The sequence below is a fragment of the Muscardinus avellanarius genome (genome assembly GCF_963383645.1).
Source record: "Muscardinus avellanarius genome assembly, chromosome: 5".
Taxonomy (NCBI): Eukaryota; Metazoa; Chordata; class Mammalia; order Rodentia; family Gliridae; genus Muscardinus; species Muscardinus avellanarius.
The window spans coordinates 1,104,818-1,131,006 of NC_137790.1; the positions used below are offsets into that span (position 1 = coordinate 1,104,818).

Consider the following 26,189-nt stretch of genomic DNA (forward strand, 5'->3'; position numbering starts at 1 on the left):
GGACAGGCTGATTCCGCCAGTGAGCCGGGTCCCAGGTCCGGGCCTGCAGGACTGCCAGGACAAACGTTTTAAAAGACTCTCTAAAGCGGTGGAACCTCCGGTCCTGGAGCGCAGGCGGGGTCGGGGCGGGCCGTGGGGACCTCGGTCCTAGGGTCCAGCGGTGGTCAGGGGCCAGGGAGAGACAAGGGTCCCAAGGCCCGGCAGGGGTCGGGGCGGGCTCGGGGAGGGGCCTCGGTCCCAGGCGGGCTAGGGCCAGCGGCCACAGCTGGGGAGGGATTAGGGAGCGCCGCTGGGTGGGGTGGGGCAGCCCCAGGGCACTCGCTCCGACGGGGCTGAGCCGCCCGTCCTCGGTGGGTCGGTGGGTCGGGACTCAAGCAGGGGCTGCGGCGGGATGGTCCGGGAGCCGGGGCGCGCAGGGAACGAGGAGGGGGCGGTAGCGAGGGGCCGGGTCGGATCGCGGCGAGCACAGGCCTGCCCGCCCACCAGGGGCCGACCGCGTGACCCAGGCGGGGACTGGTCGAGGGACTCCGCGCGCGTGCGCGCCTCGGTGTGGGCGTGGTCGCACGCCGGCACTCCGCGCGCATGCGCCCCTCCCGGGGCGTGGCCAGGCGAGCGGCCACGCCCTCCCTGCAGGCCCGCGGCACTGTGGGCGCTGTAGTCCGCGTGCGCGGGACCCGAGCCCGCCGCCGCAGCGAGCCCAGGTACCCGCGTGGGGCCGTGGCCGGGTTTGCAGAGGGCCCGGGGGCCGGCGTGTGTGGGAGGCCAGGGGTCCCCGGGTTAGTGCAGAGCGTGGACGGGCGTCGGGGTCTCTGGTGAGTGCAGGCACGGGCTGGGGTCTGGAGTGTCGGGGTCCCCGGGTGAGGCGGGCATGGGCTGGATCTGCAGGGCATCAGGGTCTCTGGGGCCAATGCGGGGCGCGGGCCAGGGTCTAAACGTTGGCTGCGGGGAGGCGGGCGCCGCGTGCCCTGTGCTGCCGGCACCCCAGTGCACGGTGGAGGACCGGCTTCCTTCCGTCCACTTCCCGCCCGCTGGCTGGTGGGGGCTGTGAGGGACGGTCCTCCGTCTGCTCCCCTTGCGCCGGGTCCTTTCCTCTGGCCAGGAGGAATTGCGTGGACCAGCCTGGCGCTGGTGCCCTGCCCTGACCACCTTTGGGAACACGCAGGCCCGGCACTCCAGCTCAGCCCTGGTGGCCTCGGGTGGCACTGTTGCGCCTGGAGGTTGTAGGTGCCCAAGAGTTCAAGAGCTTCCCTGTGGAGCCGCTCTTGGCGTGGGCTTCAGCAGGGAACAGGCAGCATCCGGAGCGGGTCCTGAGTGGTCTTCAGCATCAGGAAACCACTACCCACGCGCCTGTCCAAGTCCGCATCTGAATGCTCCTGGGGAGGCTAGCCGGTGGCCCAGGTGCATTACTGTCTTCAGGGGTTCCTGGCCATGTGGACCCTCAGGCAGGACCTCAGGACACAGGTGGAAACGTCAGCCTGCCCGGAGTCCAGGTGCATCTACAGGAAGCAGTTTCCCATAGTAAGGCTGGGAGAAAGTCTTCAAGGTGCCACCCTGTAAATAGATGCCCCTCCCCAGGGTGACCTGTGGACCCCCAGGCAGCCTAGACACTCAGCAGAATGCTTGACCCTCTGGCCAGCGGAGTGGCCTGGCACTCCCCGTGCACCCAGCCCTGCCCATGCTGCCTGTTGGTCTGCTGACCACTCTCTTCAGGGAGGCCTTTAACCCGACCTATGGTTAGCCGTGCGGGGCAGCTGGGGAACGGTGCTGCTCTGCGGTGGACCTGTGGGCCAGAGCCAGAGGCGTAATTACACTCAGGAGCACCGAGCTCAGTCACAGTACTAGGGAGAGTGCACTGCGTTTTCCCTTTCCTGTTTTTACTGGCAGGTGATCTAAAAATGCAAGGCACCCTTCTGGCCAGCCTGGAGAGAGGAGCTGTTTTCAGACAAAATTAGAGTGATGTTTTCTTTTTCTTTTTAATTTAGGGTGCTAGGTGCTGGGTAGGAGCATCTGGTACTCCCCCACCCCACAGGTGCTGGGTGGTGAAGGGGAGGGACATTGGGGCTTCCCCTGACTCTCTGGGTAGGCCTGCCCCTCCCTCCACTGCCTGCAGTGGCCGGGCTGGGCTGGGGGCTGGGCTGGGATCAGGCCCTCGAGGTCCAATCCCACCCCCCACCTGTTTGTTGAGCTTCCTGCGGAGACCTTGGCTGACTCACACCTGCACGGCCCCTGGTGTTCCTGGGGAGGCCGCCTGACATTTCTTCCCAGGGGCATTGACAAAGGAGGCCTCCCTGCCCTGGGTTGGGAAGGGCTGAGCAGGTGAACACATTTGGACCGTGGCACCAGAGGCTGGTGTTAGGAGCCGACTTTAAGTAAGAACTTGGGCCTTTGGCTGCTGTAGCGCCAGCGCTTCTGGGACAGGCCCAGCTCCTCCCCAGCCTGCTTCTCAGTGGCAGTGTCCTCTGGCTGAGTAGACCCTGGGCTCACGGAGGCTGGTCCAGGGCTGTGGAGTTGAGGAGCCTTGTGTTGGCAGGAGGGAAGACTTCTAGGCATGTAAGGTGGAATGGAAGCACCTGTGTGTCGGGAGTTGGGGACCGGTGGCTTCCTCTTACCGTTTCCCTGTGGTTACCGTGTGCTTCTGTGTGCTGGCCTGAGGCTGTGCAGGAGAGGGCCTCTAGGACAGGTGGACCATCTCCTGCGACCCTGGAGTTCCTGGAGCAGGGTGGGGTAGGGAGCCCCGGGTCCTGATAGCGCATGCCACGTTCCTGTGGGGCGCTGCCAGGAGTCTAGTCCCTGGGGCATCTGGGTGTCTCTGCTGAGCATGTGTTTATGGACAGAGTCCAGGTGTAAGGCACCGAGCCAGGCAGGGTGATGGGCCAGCTGCTGGCCCAGCTGTAGACTTGCAGCATGGTCCCCAGAGGAGGAGAAAGCGCATGTGCCACAGAGCCCACCTGTGAGGACATGCCTGGCCGAGAACAGGCTGCCCAGGGACCCCTGCCAGTCCCCTTAGCCTCCTAACCAGGATTTCAGAGCCCCTCCTTTGAGACAGTAGAATTCCCAGTGGCGAGGAGGGGTCTGGAGGGGCCCCCAGCAGCCTTGAGCTTGGGAGAGAGAGGCAGGTGCATAGGAGGCAGCTTTGGGTTCATCTCCAGGTACCTGCCGACCCCTGCCCAGGCCAGCTCTGGGTGAGGGGATGCCTGGCCAGCTGGGCGTGGCGCTCTGGGTGTGAGACGCGTCTGTGCTGTAATCCTGGAGCACAAGCTGGCTCTCCACTTCCTGGGGCCATAGGCCCTTCTGAGTATCAGTCATGGGGCGCTGCACCAGCTATGCACATCGTGCCCTGGCTTTCCACCTGGGTACCAGGAGTCCTGAGAGCGGCCCCTCCACGTGTGCAAGTTGCCTGCCCTGGCTGACCTGGCCATAGCTAGGCCAGGGCCAACACAGCTCTGGCGCAGTCTAAGCAGCACTGCCCCCGGGTTTGGGAGCAGTGGGAGTCAAGGCTGGAGAAGTCTAATTGAGTGTGCTTCATGCTTGTGTTGAGAACCGCCCCTGCCCCGATTCCTAGTGCACACCGAGAAGGCATGTCCTTGAGGCTTGTGCATCGGGCGCCTTTCAAACGGGGCTGGCAGTGAAACGCAGGGGCTCCTGAGTCATGGATGGTGCAGGACCCTGGATTTAGTTCAGTCCCTGACTGCTTTCCTGGGTCCTGTGGGGTCAGGGGCACATCCAGCCCACGACCTCTCAGCCTGGAATCTAGGCCCCCAAAGCTCAGGGGCGCTTTCCCCCCCACTGCTTGAAGGTAAAGGGCATTCTCCCCAAGACAAGACCCTCTGCAGTCAGCTGTGAGCCCAGGCAGGAGGGACAGGGCTGGGCAGTCAGCCCATCTCCTGCAGCTCCTCATGCCCCACCGGCCTCAGCAGCGGTCCACCTCTGTACGCGTGCGGGCTCGAGGCCTGGTGCTGGGAGCCGTGGATGGGTGGCGGCACACTTCTTGTGGCCGAGCACATCTTGACTTACACCAGTGCCCCACGGAAAAGTGGCAGCATGTGGCTCGCGGGGGGTGAAAATGAGCGGGAGTAGCATGGGCCGGGGTCAGTGGACGGCTGCCGCCCTCGGAGCACAGTCGCTGGGCATGAGGTCTGCTCCTGCACAACACAGAGGGCCCTTGGTCTTGGGCAGAATCAGGAAGACAAGGCGCCAGACATTCCCCCTGCGTGCCCCACCCGACCGCCCCAAGTGCTCCTGGGTCTGCACGGAGGCCACCCTTGGGGGATGGCTGGCTACACAGACCCTCTGTGATGACTGGGTTGGTGGTGAGCAGAGCCATCATGGGTGCCTGGCCTGGATGACCGGCCATGTCCAGCTCTGGCCTGTGCTGGGGCCTGAGCTTAGCTCTGGACCTCTGCTGGCACCTGCCCATTCTCATGTCTTGTTTGCCCATGGCTGCCTGAGTCCCTGGAGGGCACCACCCACGGCATGTGAGCCCGAGGTTCCCTAGCTGGTGCCCCATCACCATTGCTGAGCACCTTTGTGTGCCAGGCACATGCCCACGTCCTGCAGAGTGGATCCTCCTGCGTGACCCCCCTGCCCCGCAGGTGCTGTCCGGCAGTAGCTTGCATGGGGGGGGCATGCTGGGGAGCCACTGAGACCTGCGGGAGGAGGCGTGTCCAGCCCGCAGACCTGGCCAGGCACCAAGCGCTGATTCGAAATGTTATCCATGAGTTAACAAAGTGGTTAGCATTTCAGCAGCCCTGCCTGGGGACCTCTGAGGGCGCCTGCTGCAGGTGGTGCTTGGGCCAGCGGTCCAGGTTGAGGGCATGGGCTTGGGTGTTGGATCCTAGCTGAGTGGCAGGCTGGACTCCCCCGTGGGGGAGGCGTGCCCTCGGGCTGTCTGCCGTCCTGACTCTCACTTCTCTTTCCAGGTGCAGCATTCTCCTGGGTCTCTGCCAAGCTGCGGGGCCTGGGCGGCATGGTGCCTTCCAGACAGGAGGAGGACTTGAAGCAGGCACCCGAGGACGGGCCCGGCCAGGAGCCGCAGTCATGGCAGTGCCTGGTGGTCTACCTCTGCTTCTACGGCTTCATGGCGCAAATGCGGCCGGGGGAGAGCTTCATCACGCCCTACCTCGTGGGGGACAGCAAGAACTTCACTCGGGAGCAGGCACGTGGGCGTGGGGTGCAGGCTCAGCCCCAGGGGGCTCGGCAGGAGGGCAGGCGCTCTTGGTGGGCACACGCGCAACAGATGCTGGGGAAGATTAGTGGCTATTAAGATGACAGGGGTGCAGAGGGGACTGGGCTGGGACCCGCACCACACACAGCCCACTTCAGGTGCTGTTGGAGGGAGGCGCCCTGGGGAAGGGCCCAGCTTTGACTTGTAAACCAGGCCAGAGAGAACTTCCTTGGGTTCTGTGGATGAGGGGTGCTGCCCCCTGGCCCTGCCAGGTCAGCTCCTCTGCCAGCGTGCTTCCAGGGCCCGTGTCCAGCAGGGTTGTAGCAGCTATTTGAAGGGATTATTGAAGGAATTTTTGTACTTGGTCATGAGGACAGAGGGTCCTATTGAAACTCTGCTAATAAGCTTATGTCCAGGCACGAGGCTCAGGCCCTGGGGCCGACTCTGAGATGGCATCTTGAGCCTCCACTGTGTGCTGTGTGGACCCTGGCTGGACAGGAAGGCTGTGGAGGGCAGCCCTCATCCCCTCGCCTGCTGAGCAGCTGGACGGCTTCTCTGCCATTATTTATAGGAACAAGTATGTATACTGAAGTAAAAAAACAATTGCTCTCATATTTCACAAAGTACATTCCAGAGGGGAGCCATTCCAGCCGGCCCGGGTGTCCTCAGGGAGCAGTAGTCTTGGGCTTTGTCCATGGCCCTGGGGTCCAGTCCCCTGGCCACAGCCCCTCTGGCTGTAAGAGAGGTCCAGAAGCCAGGAACTGGGCAACCCCTGATCCTGCTGGGTCTGTACCTAGGAAGTCCACACAAATGGTGTTTTATGACATACTTTTGGACATGGGACACCCCACACAGATTTGGGGCTGGCCTTACCTAAGTCTTGTCTGTGATTGAACAGAGACGGTTTTCCAGCATGTTACCTGGGATGAGCAGGTGACTTCTGCTTTTCACCCATCCAGGGAATGCTTTGGGTGTGGGGAGCCTATTAGAATCCTGGGTATGGGCCAGGGACTTGGAGGCTGAGACAGGAGGATCGCAGGCTCATGGTCAGCCTCTTCAGCAACTTAGTGAGGCCCTCCACAACTTAGTGAGACCTGTTTCAAAATAAAGAATAAAAAACAGGGGTGGGGGTATAGCTGAGAAGTAGAATACCCATGGATTCAATCTTCAGTACCGCAAAAAAAAAAAAAAAAAAAAAAAGCCTCAGGTGTGGGACGCAGAGAATTCTAGAATTCCTCAGTGAGGGGAGCAGGGCACACTTCAGAATCCTCAGGTGAAGGGTTCAAGGCATAGTTTGGAATCCTTGGGTGAGGGTCCTGGACACATGGCTGTGGGCTGGATCCTGCCTCCTGCAGTGTGGGCTGATGCTCTGAACTGGTGCCTCGGCCCACCTGCGAGCCGGGCACTTGGTGACACCCCCCGCAGGCACTGCTTTCTCTGGGCCTTGGGCCTGGCTGTCTGGAGACCTCCTTCCTGTCCCTGCTGTCTCTCTGCTGGAGTCTTGTTACTCTGATCTGAACCCCAGCTGGGGAGTCCTTGCTCACCCAGGTCCTGGCTGCGAGGAGCCGAGGCTGTTGGGTGCAGTGTGGGAGTACAGCCCCACTCACCTCGCTGGAGGCCTTGCCAGGGCCCTGTGCCTAGCACGCTCCTGCTTTCTCATGCCCAGACCCTTCCTGGGGACCCGCTGCCCTGAGTCTATCTGGATCCAGACCTGGGCTCACCCCTTTGAAGCCTAGGCCCTGCCGGAGGCCTGTGGGGTGCTGGGCTGGGCTCTGGCCAATAGGTGGGCATCCTGTGTCAAAGCCAGGCCACCCGACAGAGGCCACCTGCCCTCTGGAACCTTTGCGAGTGCCCCTCCCCTAGCAGCCTTCCAGCTCCCCTGCTGCCCACCTGCAGGTCTGAGGGAGGGCAGGTCCCAGAGGAGGGTCCCTACTCCTGGCAGGGGGAGCTCTAGCTGGAGCCTGGTAAGGGGCCTGGCCTGCCAGCCCAGCTCCTGAGTGTCCAGCCCCCCCTCCTGTCCCCTCCGAGCTGGGTGCAGACCTGTTCCCTGGCTGGGGCCTGGGGTGTGGTGTGCGTGCTGTCCCCTGAGGGCACACCTTGAGCTGCCCCTTCGCAGGCAGCAGGCATGGTTGGCCCTGACATCCGGCAGGGTTCCTGGCTGAGCAGGCAGCCAGCAGGAGGGCTGGTCAACAAAGGGGCTGTTTGACATTCCCAGGATTTTCCCACAAATACAGATGTCCACCCCTGTAGCTGGCCCCCCAGCAAGGCTCCAGGCTTCTTGAGACTCAGCACCTCCAGAGTCACGAGTTATTCACCTTCCCACGGTCTGATCCGTGCTGAGAATGTTCCAGAATGTCCTGGCCTGCGCAGCAGAGCTGCGGGGACCTTCACTGCTTGGTGTTTGCTGGCCCAGGGCCTTTGGGGTCAGCTGTGTGCTCTGTGGGTGTGGGATCCGGGGGCCTCCCACAGCTCCCTCCGCCCTGGGACTGTCCTCCCTCTCTGCTCTCCCTTTTATCTTTTTCTTTTTTTTTTTTCTTTTCTCTTTTTTTGTGGTACTGGGGAGGGAACTCAGAGGCATTGTACCTCCAAGCTACACCCTCAGCCCTAATTTTTAGTCTTTTTTTTTTATTGTTGAAACAGGGTCTCACTGGGTTGCGAATGGCTCGCTAAGTAGCTGAGGCTGTCCACGAACCTCGGATCCTCCGATCTCTGCCTCCCCGCTGCTGGGATGACAAGCGTGCGCCACACCCGGCTGCTCTCCCATTTTTCTTGTCTGGTTTTCCCTTGGCTCCTGGGAGGGCCCAGGTAGCTTGTGTTGGCATATCTACCGGCCACAGTACTGTTTTCCACATTGTCGGAGTTAAGACAAAATCAAACCGAATTTTGAGTCCAGAAAAAACAGGCCAGCCCAGATTAGCGTGATCGCAGCCGCGCTTAAAGACTTCCCCCCTGAGCACTGGCAGCGTTCTGTGGGGTAAGGCTTTCTCCAGCTGACTGCCTGTGTGACCGACTCTCCAGGCTCCCCTGACATCCTGAGCTGGCAGGCAACAGGGATGAGGAGTCCCGAGGAGGTCACGCAGCCCCTGACTCGGGGCTGCAGCATGGTCCAGGTGCACGAGGTGGCAGCGGGGTGACTTTGGCAGGGCAGGTCCCTGCGCTCACTCGTGTGCTCAGCAGAGCGGCCGGCATCAGTAACCCTGGAGCTGCTTGCCTGCAGGTGACCAATGAGATCACGCCGGTGCTGACCTACTCGTACCTGGCGGTGCTGGTGCCCATCTTCCTGCTCACCGACTACCTGCGCTACAAGCCGGTGCTGCTGCTGCAGGGCCTGAGCTACGTGTGTGTGTGGCTGCTGCTGCTGCTGGGCAACTCGGTGCTGCACATGCAGCTCATGGAGGTCTGCTACAGCATCACCATGGCGGCCCGCATCGCCTACTCCTCCTACATCTTCTCCCTGGTGCGCCCTGCCCACTACCAGCGCATGGCCAGCTACTCCCGGACTGCGGTGCTGCTGGGCGTCTTCACCAGCTCCGTGCTGGGCCAGCTGCTGGTCTCCGTGCACCACATGTCCTTCTACAAGCTCAACTGCATCTCCCTGGCCTTCCTCATCTTCAGCCTAGGCCTCGCGCTCTTTCTGAAGCGCCCCAAGCGCAGCCTCTTCTTCAACCGCAGCGCCCCTGTGCGCGGGGCTTCTCCCTGTGAGCTGGACCAGATGCACCCAGGCCCGGCCCGGCCCGCACGGGGGAAGCTGGGGCGCGTGCTGGGCACCTGCAGGGACTCTTTCCTGGTGTGCATGCTGCGCGAGCTGGGGACCAGCGTGCGGCGGCCGCAGCTGCGCCTCTGGTCCCTCTGGTGGGTCTTCAACTCTGCTGGCTACTACCTGATTGTCTACTACGTGCACATTCTGTGGAGCACGGTGCACCCCACCACCGACAGCTCACAGGTCTACAACGGTGCGGCTGACGCCGCCTCCACGCTGCTGGGTACGCACAGAGCCCGCCCGCCCTGCCCGCAGCTCTGCTGCTACGTCCCCCGTGCGCTGGTCCCAGCCCCCGCCCTCCAGGCCACTGCCCCCCTGCCCCCGTGCCTCCCCACGCTCTGCCTGGCCCTAGCAGGCCATGACACTCCTGTCCCCAGGTGCCATCACGTCCTTCGCTGCGGGCTTCGTGAAGATCCGCTGGGCCCTGTGGTCAAAGCTGGTCATCGCCGGCATCACGGCCCTGCAGGCCGGGCTGGTCTTCCTCCTGTACAACACCAGAAACATCGCCGTCTGCTACGCGGCCTACGTGTTCTTCCGCGGGGCCTACCAGTTCTTAGTGCCCATTGCCACGTGAGTGGGCCTTGGGGGGCTTCTGGAAGGTTCTGCCTTCCACAGGTTGGAGTGGTGTGTCCTTGCTGGGGGTCCAGAGAGGTAGCTAGAGCTTGGCCTCCCACCTTCCCTGCCCCAGCCCTTCCTGGGTCCCCCTGCACCGCCATTCTCCCAGACCCCTGGGCTCTTCTCTGAGGCCGCTGGGCACGCAAACCAGGAGCCCTCCCCAAATCCCACTGGCCTGGCCCACTTCTCCCAAGACTGCTCCTCTGCACATTTCAGTGTGAGGGCACCCTGGCTGCTTGTACCCCCACCAGCCATGTATACTGCATGTGCTGCCCCACAGTGCACACATACTTCATGAGCTCGCAAATGCTTGCCCACACGTGCACGTGTACCATGTGCTCACAGAGTACCTATGCACACAGCACACACACGTACACACACAGCACATACATGCTCATATACAGTTCACACGCATGCACTGTATTCACACAATAAACAGGAGGTGCATGCAGTGTACACACACAGCACACACACGTACATGTTCACAGTACTCGCATGCAATACCTCACACGCACACAGTACATGCACCCACACGTGTGCACCATGTACTCACACATGAACACAGTCCGTGCTCAGCACACACATGCTCACTCCTGCTCACTTGGCACAGTGCCCCCTTGGCCTCCTGCTCCCTAGCCCCCCCAAGAGGACTCTGGCCCTTCCTCACCTCCCAGGACTGCCCTGCCTACCACCTTGCACACTTGTACCGTCCGCCACACACCCCTCAGCACACGTGTGCCACCTCTTGAGTGGAGAGCACCGCCCCTGGCGGTCCCAACCCCTGAGCCTCTGTGCACCTGGCACCTGCACTACCCTCCAGGGCCTGCAAGCTGGGATCGGCTCGTGTCCTCTCCGTTCTGAGCACACTGGGTTGTGCTGGTCCGTGCTGCAGCCACCGTCCTGACACTCATCACTCAGGTCCGGGCCAGCTTTCCTCCTTCCCTTGGCACGGTGGCCTCACGCCCTGCCACGCTTTGAACGGGCACGAGGGCCACCTGCTGGCAGGCCCCTTGCTCCAGCTAGTGGGCAGCACCCCAATGCTTGGCTGGTTGTGCGCCTCACGCCACCATGGGAGAACGAGCTCAGCATGGGGCACAGACAGGTGCCTGCCCCACCTCGGGGCCTGCCGCCCCTTAGCGCCATCACTGGCAGTGAGCGGGCCCCAGGGGCTGGGGCCAATCCTCCCCAGGAGACACGGTGCCCATGCTGTTGCCCGCACTTCCTCCCCATGTTCTGATGGTAGCCCTCAGGTGGCCTCCGACGGGGCCAGGCCAGGTCCAGGTTAACCGCTGGAGAAGGGGCTTCAGCGAGCACTGTAGGTGCCAGCGTGGCCCGGGTTCCGGCCCAAGCTGAGCCTGGGGCCTTCCTGTGACCACCGGCGCTCACTCTCTGGGCGGCAGCTCCTTCCTGCCAGGACAGTCTTCCCCTTACGTATCCCGGGTGGCCCATGGCCACCTTCGCCTGGTCTCATGTGCGTTACCCTTGTCCTGTGTCCTTTGGTTGCTCTCACAGCTGCACCCCTGTGCCGCGTGGGCCGGGTCCTAGGGCCCCGGCTCGCTGCGCCCCGGCTTGCATGGCTGCCTCTGGGCTTTCCTTGCTGTGCTGCCCTCTCCCCGGGCCTCTGGTGATTTTCTGTACAGGGTTCTTGGGCATTTTGGTTATTTGCCCTTCTCTCTGGGTGGACGCTGGAACACCTTCATCCAGTTCTTTGTGCTAGGGAAAGCCCTGGGGAATCCGCTGGAGCAGCATTTGAACGCCTCTCGGGAGGAGCGGGCTCCCTTGCTGCCCACGCCGGCTGGCTGCAGCGCCTCTCCCTTGGGCGCCGAGCTCTGCCCGCACCGTAGTCACCTGTGGCCCTGGCCTTTCCCAGCTTTACTGAGTATCCATCCGGGAGAGACTCCATTCCATACCACGTCGGGTGGTGCTGTTCTGAGCCTCTCATGCTCCCTGCCCACCTTCCCACCCTTCCCCGGCACATCCTGCTGCCTGCCCCACTGCGCGGGCTGCTCCAGGTGGGCGCCAGGGTTGGGCCTGCCCTGCGCTGGGTTGTGTGTGCAGGCGGGGAGGGTTAGCCGGGGGGGCTGTGCCCTGGGTGGGACTCTGCCGGGAGTGGGCTGTGTGCCCAGGTCCAGCGGGTGGGGCTGGGTCTGCTGGGCTCCCCTGGGGCACGCTGGCCTTGCTGGCCTGGTCCCTGTGTCTTGTCCCCCGCGCGTCTCACCTAGCCTACTCTTCATGCCCAGGTTTCAGATTGCGTCCTCTCTGTCCAAAGAGCTCTGTGCCCTGGTCTTTGGGATTAACACGTTCCTGGCCACCGTTCTCAAGACCTCCATCACACTTGTGGTTTCTGACAAACGGGGCCTGGCCCTTCCGGTCCAGAATCAGGTAAGCCTGTTTGTTTCCGTTGGGGCCTGCTAGCCTCCACCTGGGGGAAGGGCGGGCCACGCCGGCAGGGGTGGGAAGGTCTTGGGGAGGTGACCCAGCCTGTGCCACCCAGGTGCCTGCTGTGCTTACCACTCTGCCCAGGTTTGTCTCCCGTTAGCCCTCAGGGGCCTGGAGCCCTGCAGGCACCCAGTCACTTGGGTGTGCTCACGGCCTGTCACCAGGCCTTCCTTTACTGCACATCCCTGCCCGTTGCCGTCAAGACCTGGAGGCCTCCATCCCTGGTTAGATGGCACTGGGCATGTCCTCTGCTGGGCAGAGCCAGGTGCGGGCACTCCAGTTGGTTTGGTAGTGACAGCCCCCGCAGGGTGCCCCTTCTGGGCAGGGTTTGTTGCTTCTGACGAGAGAGAAGGACCTCCTCCTGATAGTGACGAGGGGCTGCTTGGCATGACCTCTGTGCCAGCCGGAGTCCACCAGGGGGCCCACACTGGGCGGCAGTTGTTGGCTGCAGCCGGGAGGCTTTTGTCTTCCTGGAGCCCTGGTGGGATTGGCCACTAGATGCGGGCAGGCAGGCTCCGTGGAGAAGTGCCGCAGCTGGGAGGGTGCGAGTGGGCAGGTGTGGCCCCTGGCTCTGGCCAGGAAGGAAGCACAGGCAGGACTGATGCCAAGGGCGGGCCGGACTGTCTGTCCTGCAGAGAGACCGGCTGATCTCCACCCGGCAGAGCCCTCTAGGGTGTGAAGTCTCTCAGAGCTGCCCCCACATGGTGCGGCCTCGCCTGGCCCTTTAATTAGGGGGTGGAGGAGCCTCCATGCGGCGGGTCCAAAGGCCGCCTGTTGCCACTGAACGTGCCAGTGGGTGGTGCTGGGCAGTGGTCCTGCTGGCCTGGAGGCCCCAGCATCCTGGAGGGCCCCTCTCTGCCCTTGGAGCTCAGCCTTGCTCACATGGCTGGGCAGGGAGGGGTCTTTCCAGAGACCCCATGGAAACCCGGAGTGGCTGCAGCCACGCTGGCCCTGGCCAGTGCCTTCTCCTGCGTTGCTGCTGCTTGGTCAGCATGGGAGCCTGGTGGGTGGCTCCAGAAGGGCTCTCAAGGCCAGGTGCGGCCTGTGTGCCCCTCAGAGAGGCCCACCCCTGGGAGCTTTTGAGGGCCATGGGGCTGACGGGGATGGGCCCAGTAGAGCTCCCAGAGAGCGGGTCACAGGTAGCCCTCCCTCGCCAAAGCCCCAGCCGTCCTGTGGCTCAGGCCCATTAGGAGGCTGAGGCAGATTCTGGCCCACAGTTCAGCAGTTCCTGGCTGAAGAGGGTCAGGCCAAGAGAAGTGCCTTGACACCTCTCTGGCTGGTTTGTTTCCAGGTTACAAAGTAATTCTTGAGCGGGCATGGTGGCTCACGCTTTTAGTCCCGGTACTTAGGAGGCTGAGACAGGAGGATCGCAGGTTTGCAGCCAGCTTCTTCAGCTAGTTAGTGAAGCCCTCTACAACTTAGTGAGACGCTGTTTCAAAATAAAGAATAAAAATTAGGTCTGGGGTGTAGCTCAGAGGTGAAACGTCCCTGGGTTCCACCCCCAGTACCCCCACACACACACACACAGTTCTTATAGAGGGCATCTGGCTCACAATTGAAATACCTACGGGTCCAGGCTCAGCACACTCGCCTTCCCCTGCTTCATTCTGACTGGAGAGAAGGGCGGGACAGGGGTCAGTCCCTGGGGAGGGGCAGGGCCAAAATGCTGGGGGCCAGGAGGGCCATGGGGCGCGCAGCTCTCGATGGCTTAATCCACCAAACGGATTAATCTAGTAATGAGATCAGCACCCTTGTGATCTAATCACTGCTTAAAAGCCCTGCCTCTGAGCCCTCTACATTGGGAACCATGCTTTCAACACAAGCTCTGGGGGAAGTAGTCTAGATCCAGGTCACAGCACCAACTGTACTCGCAGCCCCGCTCATCTGCACCAACCTGCCCCTGCGTGTGTCCTGGAGAGTCACCGTGTGCTCCTTCAGTGCGCTCCCTTGGGGGTGTCCTGCGAGATGCAGGTCGGCGGCTGCTGTAGCCCTCCCTGGTGTGTCCTCCTTGCCGAGTACTATGACGAGCTGTGAGGTGCCCCAGCCAGCTCCTGACCTTAAATGCACTGTGGGCTGTTTCTACTGAGTATTAGAAATAAAGTTGCCCAGACGTCCTCGCCAAGGCTTTGTGTGAACGTAGGTTCTTCATTTCTTTGGGATGAGGGCCCAGAAAGGGGTTGCTGGGCCAGGGGAGCTGCACGTTTGGGAAGAAGCTGCCTGCTCCGGCCGTGGTGGACCGTGGAGCAGCCCCACCAGCATGGCGTGGGCCCGTCTCGCCACAGCGTCACCAGCATTCGACGTTGGCGCCCTTCTTGTAGGCGAGCAGAGATGTTTTGAGGTGGCCTTCGTCTGCACTTTCCTGACAGATGTTGGACATCTTTTAGTTTGCGTGACCATTCACCTGTGTCCTTTGGTGAAATGTTCCTCGGGGTTCTTCTGCCCGTTTTGGATTATTTGGGTATGTTTTGTTTTCCTTTTACTCTATGTTTTGAGCGCTTTTATGTTGGGTTTATATATCATGGGTAAACGTTTTCTTCAACCCTGCAGCTCATCTTTTCACTTTTTAAACATGGTCTTTGAAGAGAAAATGTTTTTAATTTTGATGAGGGCTGATTGAGTTCTCTTTTTATGGATCGTGCTATGGTGTGTCAAGTCTAAGAATTTCTTACCCAGCCCTGAATTCAGGTATCTTTTCCCCCTCCCTGTGAGGGCTCATGGTTGTCTGTGGGCGTCTGTGCTCAGCCAGCTGGGTATGGAGTGTGAGGCTTAGGTCCAGGTTCACGTTTTTGCCTGAGTGCACCCACTTGCTCCAGGACCGTGTGCTGAGATTTACCACAGCATCGCTTTTGCCCCTTTGTCAAAAGTTCAACGTATGAACAAGTCTGGTCTTCAGTTCTGTATCCTGTTCCACTGAGCTCTGTGCTTACCTTTCTACCAAGTAACATGCTGCTTGGTTACGAAGCTTTATGAAAAGTTTTGAAATTGGTTAGACTGATTCCTCCAACTTATTCTTTTCTTTCTTTCTTTTTTTCAAGATGACTTCCATTATTGGAGTTTCTTTGCAATCTGTACACATTTTTGAGTAGCGTGGTTTACATCTGCAAAAATTCTTGCTGAGATTTTGTTATGACTTATATCAAGCCAGTGTTCTGTCAATTCATGAACATGGTGTTTCTCCACTTTTGATTTCTTGCAGTATTTTAGTTTCCAGCATACAAGTATTAAGTACTGAACATGTCTTGCTAGATTTATACTTAAGTATTTCATTTTTTAGGGAAAAATTATATGTGAAGCTATATTTAAATTTTTGATGTCTGTATTAGCATGCTGCCCTAACAATAGTGTAGGTTGGATGGCCTAGACAACAGAAGTAGTCCCAGGTAAAGGTGTGGGCTGGTTCCTTCCAAGGCCTTCCTCTTGGCTTGCAGTGGCAGCTTCTCCCTGCATCCTCCCATGGCCTTTCTCTGTGTGCGGGCGTCCTTAGTGTCCACCTTCTTATACAGACAGTAGTCATTTTGTGTTAAGGTCTATCCTGTGGCCTCACCTAGTCTTCATTCTCTCTCTAATTAGTGACATTCTGGGCTAGGGCGTCCACATGTAAATCTGGTGTTTGGGGGACACGATTCAGTCCAGACCAGTGCTGTGTGTGTTGCCAGCACATAGAAGTATGGCGGACAAGTGTACATTTACCACGTACCCTGCAGTCCTGCTTAGCTCACTTCTTGTTCTAGGAAGTCTTAGTATGGCCATGCTTGTTGTTAGTGTCTTGAGGTTTTCTGTGTAGTTACGTTGTCTGCAAATGACGATGCCCAGTCTCTTCCTTTCCGACCTCTCTTCTGCTTTCCAGCCTTGCTGCGCTGGTTCAAATTATATTTTTCGTGTTTACTTCAGGCTCATTTTGTTCTTTTCTGAGTTCTTGAGGCTTCCTCTTTGACCCATGGTTATTTCAAGTGTGCTCTTGGTTTCCAAATGTTCTGAGCTTTTCCTATTACCTGTCATTGGTTTCTTTTTCTACTCTGTTGTGGTCAGAAAACACATACTGTATGATTTTAATCCCTTTAAAGTTGTCGCGGTGTGTTACATGGCCCTGAATGTTGCCTGCTTTGATGTGTACTGTGTAGACACGTGGAGAAAATGCGTGTTTAGCTCGCGCTGGAGCCTGGACAGGCCCGCCAGCCCCGCTGCCCGGCCGTTGATCCTTGGCGAGAGGTCGGAGCCTCCGAGCACACGGGCCTGCCTGCCCTGCTTGGTTCTGCCGCGCTGTGCTCACGTGTCAGCAGCCCTGCGTGCGCCTACAGTCCAGGCTGACGCTTTTGCGCCCTGACACCTCGCCTCCCCGTGACCGTGTTTGAGGGTGTAGCCTCCCGCGCACTTTCAGCCCGTCTGAGGTATCTGAAGCGAGTTCTTTTGGACAGTAGGGCGTTGAGCCCGCACATTTAACCATCTTGCCTCCCTCTGCCTTACTCGCTGAGTTGGGGCCGTTCATATTTCACGTGATGATTTATAGGCTAGGCCATCGCGGTTTCTGTTTTCTTTTTCCCTTCCGATGGGCTCCTGGCACGTGCTGTAGATTTCGCTGGCTTTGTCTGTGGCATCTTGGGTTTTCAGCGTGGGCTTTTCGGTGGGGACAGCGACTGCGTTACTAGTTTGGGTGATGGTTTCGCCTGCCAGGCCAGGGCAGTGAATCGGCTTTACCTCCCAGGCTGAGCTCGGAGCGCCCAGGCCGGTCCTGCCCCTGCGCTGCTCCCTGGCTCCAGGGCTCCTGCTCTGGAGCTCATTGCCTCCTCTGCTCAGACAACTTCATTTTGCCATTGTTTTGTTCGTCTGAGCCTGTCTTGATTTCTCTTGCTTCCTCTCCTGTTTCTTTGCTGAGACTGGTCTGCTTGTTTGCTTACTCACAGCATGTTTGCTGCTACTGAAGCAGTTTTTTCTTTTTTGTGTGGTACTGGGGGTGGAACCCAGGGGCTTTCTACCTCTGGGCTACACCCCTGCCCTATTTTATATTTAATTTGGAATCAGGGTCTCACTAAGTTGCTGAGGGCCTCCCTAAGAAGCTGAGGCTGGCTTCAAACCTGTGTGATCCTGTCTCAGCCTCCCAAGCACGGGGATTAAGTGTGCGCCACCACGCCAGCTCACTGGAGCATTTTTACGGTGACAGCTTTGGCGTCTGTCAGGCAGCTCCAGCACCTGCACCTCAGTTGGTGTCCAGTGGAGCGTCAAGGCCTGCGGCCGGGGGTGAGCCACGCAGTGAGCGGCGGGCGTCCGGGCTGTGTGACCAGACCGCTCTCCCGCCGGCGGTCTCTCTACGCAGCGCCTCCTCATTGCTGGTGGGTGGGGTTGCGGCTCGAGTCTGGGGATGGAGCGCTCAGTGCTGCGTGGTGGGTCCCAGTCCAGAGCCCTCTCTCACACCCAGCTTGGAGGGAGGTGGTGTCTCCACCGCACGCTCCGTGTGGTCGCTGCTGGCCTTGCCTGACCCCAGGGGAGCCCTCGTCAGCATGGCGTGCTGGGCGGGCTGGCAGGGCCTTTCCAGGCCATTCCCTCGGGCAGGGCCGCCCCGTCCTGGCCCTTTGCCCAGCAGAGAGCGCCACCTGTGTCGGGCTCTCCCTGCCACTGCGGCCTTTCCGGCGCTGGCTTCTCTGGTTCCAAGACACACGAACAAAACACTGCCCAGGGGTCTCACCAGCGCCGCCCCCACCTGCCTCCCCTGGGCTGCCTGCAGCATGCTGGGGCGTGGTGTGCACAGAGGGTGGCCAGGGAGACGCACCCTCTTGGAGCCAGGTCGTCAGCGGCTTGCTTCTCAGTCCCTAACAGGACATGCTTTCCCAGGAAGGCGCCTCGCCGAGGGCCGCAGCCCCGCCTGCGGTACTAAGGCCCCGCTGGCCGCCTGGACCTCTGGTCCTTCTGGCAGTCTGGTCCCTCCCTGGTGTCCTGGGGGCCAGGGGCCACTCTGCCTGGCCTGACTCCTCGTAGTAATTGCTGTCAGCTCCTGCCAGAGGCAGGGCTCTGCAGAGCTCTGAGGCCGTGGGCTGGACTGAGTGAGGAAGCAGGTCCTCTGAGGGGAAGCGCTGACCCAGGGGATGTCGCCTTAGAGGTTCCTGGCAGCTCGGAGATGCAGCCCCCAAAGCCAGAGCCTTGGGGTTAGCGGAGGAGGCTCGTGTGTGCAGGGCCCACACCTGGGTTCCCTGGGGATCCTTGGGAAGGCAGGGCGCCCCGTTTTAGGACTGGCCAGGCTGTGAAGGGGAGGCGAGCCTGTGACTGCAGGCTCCCAGGCACCGGGAGTTGGAGGTGGGAGGCCCCTGGGCGGGCGTCAACCGGGTTGCAGCCCTGACCCGGCCTGCCCTCGCTCACTGGCCGTCTCTGTTCTAGTTCTCCGTCTACTTCATCTATTTCTTGGTGCTGTTTGTCGTCTACTTGGAGGGGGCTGGGCTGGATGGCCTGCGGTACTGCCAGCGGGGGCGCCACCAGCCCCTGCCCCTGGCCCAGGAGCTGAGGAGCCCCTTGGAGGAGAAGGAGAAGTCTGTGCAGGCGCTGAGCGTGCAGGACGGGAGCCTGGGCGGCCCAGAGGACAACGTGGAGGACAGCACTGCGGTCCCAGGACCTGCTGCCAAGGCCTGACTCTCCCTGAGGAGTCCTGGCCCAGGGCAGCCCTGCCCACCTGTGTCTGTCTGACAGTAGCCAGGAGCATCCCAGTGGGCTGTGTTAGACCCAGCGCTCAGGGCGGGAGCCCCTGGCCCTGGTACCTCACAGGGGTGCTCAGTGTGGCCCCAGCACCCACACCCCGGGCACTTTCCTGGCCGAGGCATCTCGGTTGGCCCTGCTGATAGCCTCTGGTCACCTGTCCCTGAGCCCTGCTTACTGGGATGCAGGGGAACTGCCTGGCCATCACCTACACATCGGGCCCCTCCAGGCCCGGGATGCCAGGTCTCCCTGCCCTGCGCCCTCCCAGACCAGAGGCAGGTCCCGTCCGTCCCTGGGGCGGCGAGGTGGCTGACACCTGCAGGGTGCACTGGTCTGCAGGGTCCAGCCACCCAGAGTCCACTGGGGCCCGAGTCTCAGACCTGTCTTTTGTTACTGTGACATTTCCAGCAGTCCCAGGTGCTTGCATTTTTGGGCTTTTTTTTTTTTTTTTTTTTCTGACTAAATGAAGAGCTGCATTGGCTTCTCCATGGTGTGCGAGGAGCTGGTCTCAGGTGGGTGGCAGATGTGTCCCCGTCAGAGCACACGGCACTCTGCCCCTGTCTGTAGCAGGTCCTTCTTCCCCTCGGGAGCCAGCTCAGGCCCTGGTCCTTTCCTCTGTCCTGAGGTGCCCAGTGCCGAGCAGAGGGCAGCAGGGGCTGGCTGCATGCTCGTGGGCTCCAAGGACTGTGGACGTGCATGTGGTGTGGGGGGCAGTGGCGCCGAGGGCCCCTGTGGCCTGCCCGCCTTCGGGTTGGTGTTGGGGAAGTGTGCGCCAACGGCCTCCATCTGAGAGCTGTTTGCGGATCCCTCCATGACTTGACCATCTGTGAATGCTTTTCCCAAATAAACCGTGAGCCTGTGTGAGAGGGCTCCCAAGTCCAGGTTGCCTTGCCTTTGTACTAGGGCTGTGCCCATCAGATGGGAACAGGGTCTCAGCTCAGCCCAATGTCCACAGGGCACCCTGAGCCCATGTCTATTCCTAGCCCGTGGCCTTCCTGTAGGGGCTGCACATTGTCTCCTGGCTGGCCCAGTGAAGGGCCATTGCTCAGGGCCGGCTCAGCAGAGCGCCGGGGCGGGCCTCCTGCCTAACAAGGGGCTGCTGGAGCCGGCTGGGCATCCTGGGAACTCTGGGCCAGGGAAGCTGAAGGCAGTCAGGCAGTGGACCTGGAGGGTTGCACAGGCCCACCATCGCCCTTGCTGGACTCGGGTCCAGTAAGATAGGCAAGTAGCGTGGGGCTGGCTGGGCCATGGGGGATGAAGTGTGACCCCCATTGCCTGGCACTGGCCGTCAGCCTCGTGGCCAGCAGCTCCCGGGAGCCCTCCTGCTGTGTCCTGCTTCCCGCAGCCCCTCTGCGCAGCCAGCACTGTGTGAGGACTGGGATTCCTTTTCCTCCTGAGCTCCTTCACCCACCAGGGCAGAGAGCATGTCCCATGCTCAAGTGGGGCTCTGGGCATCATGTTCCTGGGGTGCACACTAGCCCTTCGGTCTTTGGCACACGTGGCCCTGAGAGGTGGGTGCCTGCCGGGACACAGCTGCTGTGCAGCAGACACCAAAGCCAGCCCGTAGCACTGCTGGCTGCCAGGGGAGACCGAGAAGGGTGCTGGGTGCCGCGCGTCTGGATGGCACTCTGTATACACCTGTGTACAGCTGTATGTCATATATAACACACCGTGTGCATCCTCAGCGTGCACCCCACACACCCACGTGCACCTGTGCTCCCTCCGCAGGTCACTGGCTGGGCTGTCGGGGACGAGACTCCTTTGGCTGGTTTTCCTGTCTGTGCAGGAAGGTACTTACAAACCAAGTGTCTGTGTAAAAGTCATTTTTATTTGGTGCCTGTTTCAAATGGCTTCACATCACACAGTTACAGAACCAGTCCCACCGGTTTTGCTCCCCTCAGACGGCAGATCCTGAGTCAGGAACATGTTGGTGCTGTGGCCGCAGTCAGTTCAGTGTGGCCCTGAGCACAGGACTGGGGCTTGGCCACTGCCGCAGCCCAACGTGCGCCCCACAGAGCTCTCCCGCTGGGACTCAGCCACGGCCCACCGGGGAGGCCAGCCTGGGAGAGGCCTGAGCAGCCCCACACGCCTGGCCAGTTCGGGGAAAGCCATGAACAGCCTGTCTGGCCTTTGTGCGGAGCCTGGGAACCTCCAGCTGGGGGCGCTGCGGTGGCGGTGGGTGGAAAAAGGAGAAGCTGAGAAAGGGGGCTCCTGGCCCAGGACCTGGGCTGCCCTGCTTACCACCTGGGCGAGCCTGCCTGCCGGCCACCCGCACAGCCACTGGGAGGGAGGGGAGGGACCTCCCAGTTGCTGGTCTGCAGCTGGCCCACGTGTGCAGGAATGGTGCCAGGCTGGGATGCCAAGCCCTCCTGGCAGCTGGGGGGCCTGCAGTGCTCAGGGCTGAAGGTCTGAGCCGGCCTCTTGCTGAAGGGCAGCTGAAGCCTGGCTTGAGCCAAGAGGCCACAGGGCAGGACAGCGCCCCACACAGGAAGTCCTTGCTGGCACCCGGCTTTCTGCCTGGAACTTTTTAGAAAATGTACTCTTTGGCTTCCTTTTATTTCTTGAGGATTACATGAAGTGTGAGCTGCACAGGAAAGTATTCCAGCCAGGTGCCAGAGCTGGTTGGACGCTCTCTGCCCTGTGCCCGTCCTCTGTCTGGCTGGCAGAGGCCCTACTTGGAGGAGAAGGTCATGAAACTGTTTTCAATGCAGAGGACGACGTAGCTGTTGCGGCAGCCGGCGGCCTTCTGCTCCAGCAGCCTGCCCGCCAGCAGGGAGGAGGCCTGGCCTGTGGTCCCGGGGACCTCCGACCGCCACGTCTCACAGTAGCTCTCGGTCAGCCTGCGCCCGCTGGGGTCAGAACCATGCCACACACTCTTCAAGGGCCTGCAAAACACACTGGCCATCAGCCACGCCGCTCCTGTCCCCAGGGCAGCAAAGGTGGCGGTGAGCAGGCTGGCCCTGGGCGCGGGGCCGGACTGCAAGGTGTTCAGCTCCCGACACGCCCACTGCACGTGGCAGGGCAGCCTGGCCCGGTGGCCTCAGAGAGCTAGTCCTGCGCAGCTGTGTAGACCGGGCGCCTGGCAGCCCTCTCGGGATACAGGTGCCAGGTACTGCCTGGGCCAGGAATAAGCGCCACCTGCCAAGGGGGCGTAGCTGGCCCTCGCGGGTGCTGAGAGCAGACAGCTGGGCTGGGCACCACCGGGCCACACTTGCCTGTCCCTAAACCACCCTTTAAAGAGCACTGGGGAGCAGGCTGTCCGCTGGCAGGCGGTGGACACAGGGTGTGACACAATTCTGAGGGCCATCTGGTTGTCTTTTTAAGTACTAGGGATGGAACCCAGGGGCATTCTACCTCTGAACTACACCCACAGCCCTATTTCTTATTTTGAAACAGGGTCTCAGTGAGTTGCAAGGGGCCTCACTAAGTAGCTGAGGCTGTGCTTAACCGCGATCCTCCTGTCTCAGCCTCCCGGCCTGTCTGGATTTGTCAGCATTTCAAGTGCACGCATGCTCTGACAGGTGTGCTTTAGGGGTAGCTTCTCCCGATCAGTGATGCCCGATGATGTTGACATGGTGGACGGGGTCTAAATTGTCCCAGGCCACAAACATGCTGTTTGTGGTGGACGAGTGCGCTTAAAGGCCTTGAGAGCCACGATGTTCTGAAAAACCTCAACTCAGCTTTCGGTGTCTCCTGTCTGGACTTCATGATGCTCTGCAGCGGCCACGGGTAGGGTTGGTCCTCACACTGCGGTGCCAGGCAGAAGTCTGGCATGCATGCCACCCTGCTGCTTGGGCTCTCCCAAAGCTGGGCGCCGTGCACCCTAGGGGACCTACCAGGCTGGGTGCCTCAGGACATCCCTGCCGTCGAAAGAGAAGATGCGGGCCCCTGGCGGCAGCTGGCCCTGGGAGCCCGAGAATAGGGCCTCCCAGCTGGGAAACAGCACCTCATCCTGCGGAGGGAAGACAGTGGGCTTCTTTGGTCACGTCTGGCCAGAGGAATGGGTGTGAGGGAGCCAAGCCCTGGGCAGGCGTCTCAGTGGCCCCAAGGTGGAGCCGCACACTGGGCTCCTGGGCTGAGGCAGAGGGACCTGCCCAGGTGCTGGTGCTGGCCTGGCAGAGGGTGGGCGGCCCTGCGGGTCCACCACTGTTGGTTCTGGGAATGATGGCACTCTCAGGGAATCCAGAAGCTGCAGCCCGAGTGATTCAAGGAAGGAAGCAGTGGAGTGAGACCCTCTGAGGCGTTCTGGCTGGGGGCTGCTGACTGGATGGCATGGATGGCCCCGGGCCCGTGTGTGAGGACCTGCCATGGGTGTGGATGCCGGTGGCCCCCGCCCTACTCAGGCAGCTGGTAACAGGTGTGCCCGGAAGACTCGGGAGCCACTGTGAGGTGCGGGGTGAGGGGGGCCTTAGGAACGTCCCAGGGAGGCCCTGCGGTTCCTGCAGCACGTGGTCCCCACACCTGCATGGTGCCTGCCCAGAAGTCACCAGCTCGGGGGCTGCACCGTGGTCCCCTGCGCACACCTGAGGCCAGGCGTGGTACCCGAAGGCCACGGCCCCCACCTTGAGGTTGACGATGGGCACGGCCCCGCGGTCCGCACGGCGCACGATGCTATAGAGGTCCTGCAGTCTCGATGACAGGAAGGCGCGGAAGGTGCCGGTCAGCCCCACAGCCCGCGCCTGCTGGAAGCACTGGAAGTCTGCCCCGCGGATGCCGCGCATGTCGCCCGACAGCGGGCTGTTGAGCGCGACCAGGTGGAGCTGCAGGAGAGGCCAGGGCGTCACAAGTTCCACCGAGGCGGCCCTGCCCAAGCCCCTGCAACCGCAGCTCGCCAGGACAGGCAGGGCCTGCAGGGGCTGGGTGCAGAGCACCACACGCCACACTGGGGACAACAGTATCAACCCACTGGCGGCACCCCTGCGCCCCAGCCCCCAACCCTGATGCCCTTCCTGGGATCAGATGGCTCTCTCGGCAGGCCAGGCTCTCCAGGCCTGCCAGTGCCGTCTCCTCTGCCTCAGGCCTCCAGGACCAGGTGCAGACTGCCTTCCAAAGTGCTGACTGTACTGACAGCCACTCGGCCACCAGACGACGTCTCAGGACTGGAAAACGGCCACCCTGACCAGTCAGAAGGCCACCCACAGCGCCCTGCCCCAAGAACCAAGAGAACCAATTCTGGAGGCCCCCACTGCCCAGGAAGGCAGGGCAGGGGCGCTCACCACAGGATGGAAGTCCTGATGGATGTGGGTGGGCGAGCTTGTGGGGCGGGCCGGCCGGCCTTGCACATATGAGCCATGGTGGTGCGGGACCCCGGGGTAGGGCTGGGGGTCCGGCAGGCGTGGGGGGCTGGCCAGGATGTCGTCTGCCCGCCAGGTCCGCACTGTGGAGTAGGAGTGCTCCCTCCGGGGGTAGGGGTTGCCCTCGTGCAGCTGCACCACGGGGGGCTGCAGGGCAGCCACCTCGTTGTCCTGCAGAGAGAACAGTATCTGTGGAGCGGCTGCCCGCGCGGGATCCCAGCTGCCTCTGCCCAGTCCCACCACCCTCTGCATCTCCCTGGTGTTCCACCACAGAGGGCTGGGCTTGGAGATGGAGACAGGGAACCACCCCAGCCCTGGGCTGCCCCAGGGTGTGTGGCTGGAGCAGCAGGAGAGCTGCCAGCCCCGGAGGCTTGATCAGCAGGATCCCCCGCATGGCACCCCAGGCCCTGCACCCAGAGACCTCGCTGGCCATGGCGCTCGGCCTCAAAGCTGCCCAGCCTGGATGAGGGTCAGCAGAGATGAGGCCTTGGGTTCCAAGGACATCCAGCCTGAGGAGGGTCATGAGCCGGACACAGCTGACGTGGAGGGTGGTGGCCTCGTGGTCTGTGCGCCCCCTCCCCAGCAGGGGTGAGCCCAAGTCACACATACTCAGCCCAGGACTCCAAGCACAGAGCATTGTTTATAAGGGCTATAAGACAGGACCTCTTAACCACTGTGCAAAGAAAACCCTTCTTACCGTCCCGTATGGGAGTGGCGTCAGGGCCTCCAGCTGAAAGGCAAGACGGGACTTATTCCAGCTCTGGGGGCCGCCCCAGCTCCTGCCTCGGCACTCTGCCCTCCTGACAGCAGGGCCCTTGGAGGTCACTGTGGGCACCAGCCAGTGCCTGCTGCCAACCCTGCAACCTCTCCTTAGCCAGGCCTGGGCCCCCAGTCCGGATCAGCTCCATCTCCTGTGTGGACAGTGGGTCCCGAGGACAGGACCTCACAGGCTGCTTTCCCCTATACACAGCATGCAGGGAAGTGCTGCCTGGAACTCACCAGAACCTTCCGGAAGCCATTTCGGACCCGGACGTAGAGCTCCTCTCTCTCGGCCACAAAGATGAGCCAGCCCTCGGGGACCTCACGTGCCTTGTCCAGCATGGTCTGGTACGTGGCCCAGATTCTCACCTGCTGGCCAGCCCAGAGTGGGTCCTGCGGTCCCAGGCCACACCGGCAGCAGGGGACAGGAGGGACCACAGGGCCTGAGCTGGGCATGGGTCTGCGCGCTGTTTGGGTGTTTTGGGGTACTGGGCGGGGGGAGTGGGCAGTGTGGACTTTGGGTGGGCGCCTTCCTTGTGGGGCCACCCTCAGGAAAGACAAAGGAGACCCTTGGTGGAGGTGGCACCATGGGCCCCAGGCCACCCCTTGGCCACAGCCTCTGTACCCAGAGGACTGACCCAGAGCAACTTGCCGGCAGACCAGCCTCCTCCTCCTCCCGGGACTCCCCAGCCACCTGGACACTTACCCCTGAAGAGGTGCCCATGGTCCCAGGGGGCCCTGGAGGGCCAGGGGGTCCCGGGGGGCCAGGAACGCTGACAGCTACAGAGAAAAGCCAGGGTTGGGAGAATGGTACACAGACCATGGCAAGCGAGAACAGGCTCTGCCCAGTTACCCCACCCCTGAAGACTTACTCTGCCTGTGTGGGCCCGGGAATGAGGGGGGCCCTGGGGGTCCTGGGGGCCCAGGGGGGCCCTGGCGCCCCTCGTAGCCGATGCCTGGAGGTCCCTGAGGTCCCGGCGGCCCGGGCTGGCCCCGGATGCTCTCTCCCTTTGGACCCTGGAGATGACAAGAGACACTTCCTTGTACCTGGCAGGCCAGGCCAGGACCGTGCCCGAGGTGGCTGGAGGAGGAGTGGCCTCTGAGCTCCTTGCCCCTCCTGCCTGGCCACTGCCACCTTGCCGTGGATGCAACCGCAGGATATCAAAGAACAGCCCCTGGCAACAGGGAGCGCTCCCGGCCCTCTGTCCCCAGGAGGCAGGGTTTGGTCCAGTCCCACTCAAAGCTGGGGCCAGCTGCAGTCAGAACAGCCATGAGGTGACAGTGGTGGTGTGCTGGGAGCGTGGCCACCCCAGGAGGGCAGCACCAAGCCACCCAGCGGCCTGTTGCCCGCCTGACCATAGGGCCAAGGGATGGGGCACGGCATCTGAGCTCTTGGGGGGCAGCTCGGCCTGGGCACACCCACTGCCAGGCCGGGCCTGCCTGTAGCTCCCGGATGCTGTCCTCACAGGCCTGAGCTGCC

The 26,189-nt window shown here is 61.5% G+C and overlaps 2 protein-coding genes across 2 annotated transcripts in view; one reads left to right on the forward strand and one right to left on the reverse strand.

Annotated features, from left to right (window-relative positions):
- Positions 1–391: 391 nt before the first annotated feature.
- On the forward strand, positions 392–18,593 carry SLC19A1 (solute carrier family 19 member 1; the record flags this gene model as incomplete). Its single annotated transcript, XM_080696031.1, has 9 exons — positions 392–433; positions 634–812; positions 1,163–1,355; positions 1,443–1,518; positions 4,920–5,155; positions 8,382–9,147; positions 9,302–9,494; positions 11,780–11,921; positions 18,345–18,593. 9 exons carry the CDS (start codon positions 392–394, stop codon positions 18,591–18,593), a joined length of 2,076 nt encoding a protein of 691 aa, XP_080552157.1.
- A 2,734-nt stretch (positions 18,594–21,327) lies between these two features.
- COL18A1 (collagen type XVIII alpha 1 chain) overlaps positions 21,328–26,189 on the reverse strand; it is a gene marked incomplete at both ends in the record, with an annotated part of 54,705 nt that continues 49,843 nt past the window's right edge. Inside the window, 8 exons of the mRNA XM_080696032.1 lie at positions 21,328–21,541; positions 22,493–22,608; positions 23,219–23,416; positions 23,873–24,121; positions 24,648–24,680; positions 24,950–25,078; positions 25,416–25,489; positions 25,582–25,726. Of these exons, the coding sequence (XP_080552158.1) occupies positions 21,328–21,541; positions 22,493–22,608; positions 23,219–23,416; positions 23,873–24,121; positions 24,648–24,680; positions 24,950–25,078; positions 25,416–25,489; positions 25,582–25,726 (1,158 nt within the window). The remainder of the gene's footprint in view (positions 21,542–22,492; positions 22,609–23,218; positions 23,417–23,872; positions 24,122–24,647; positions 24,681–24,949; positions 25,079–25,415; positions 25,490–25,581; positions 25,727–26,189) is intronic.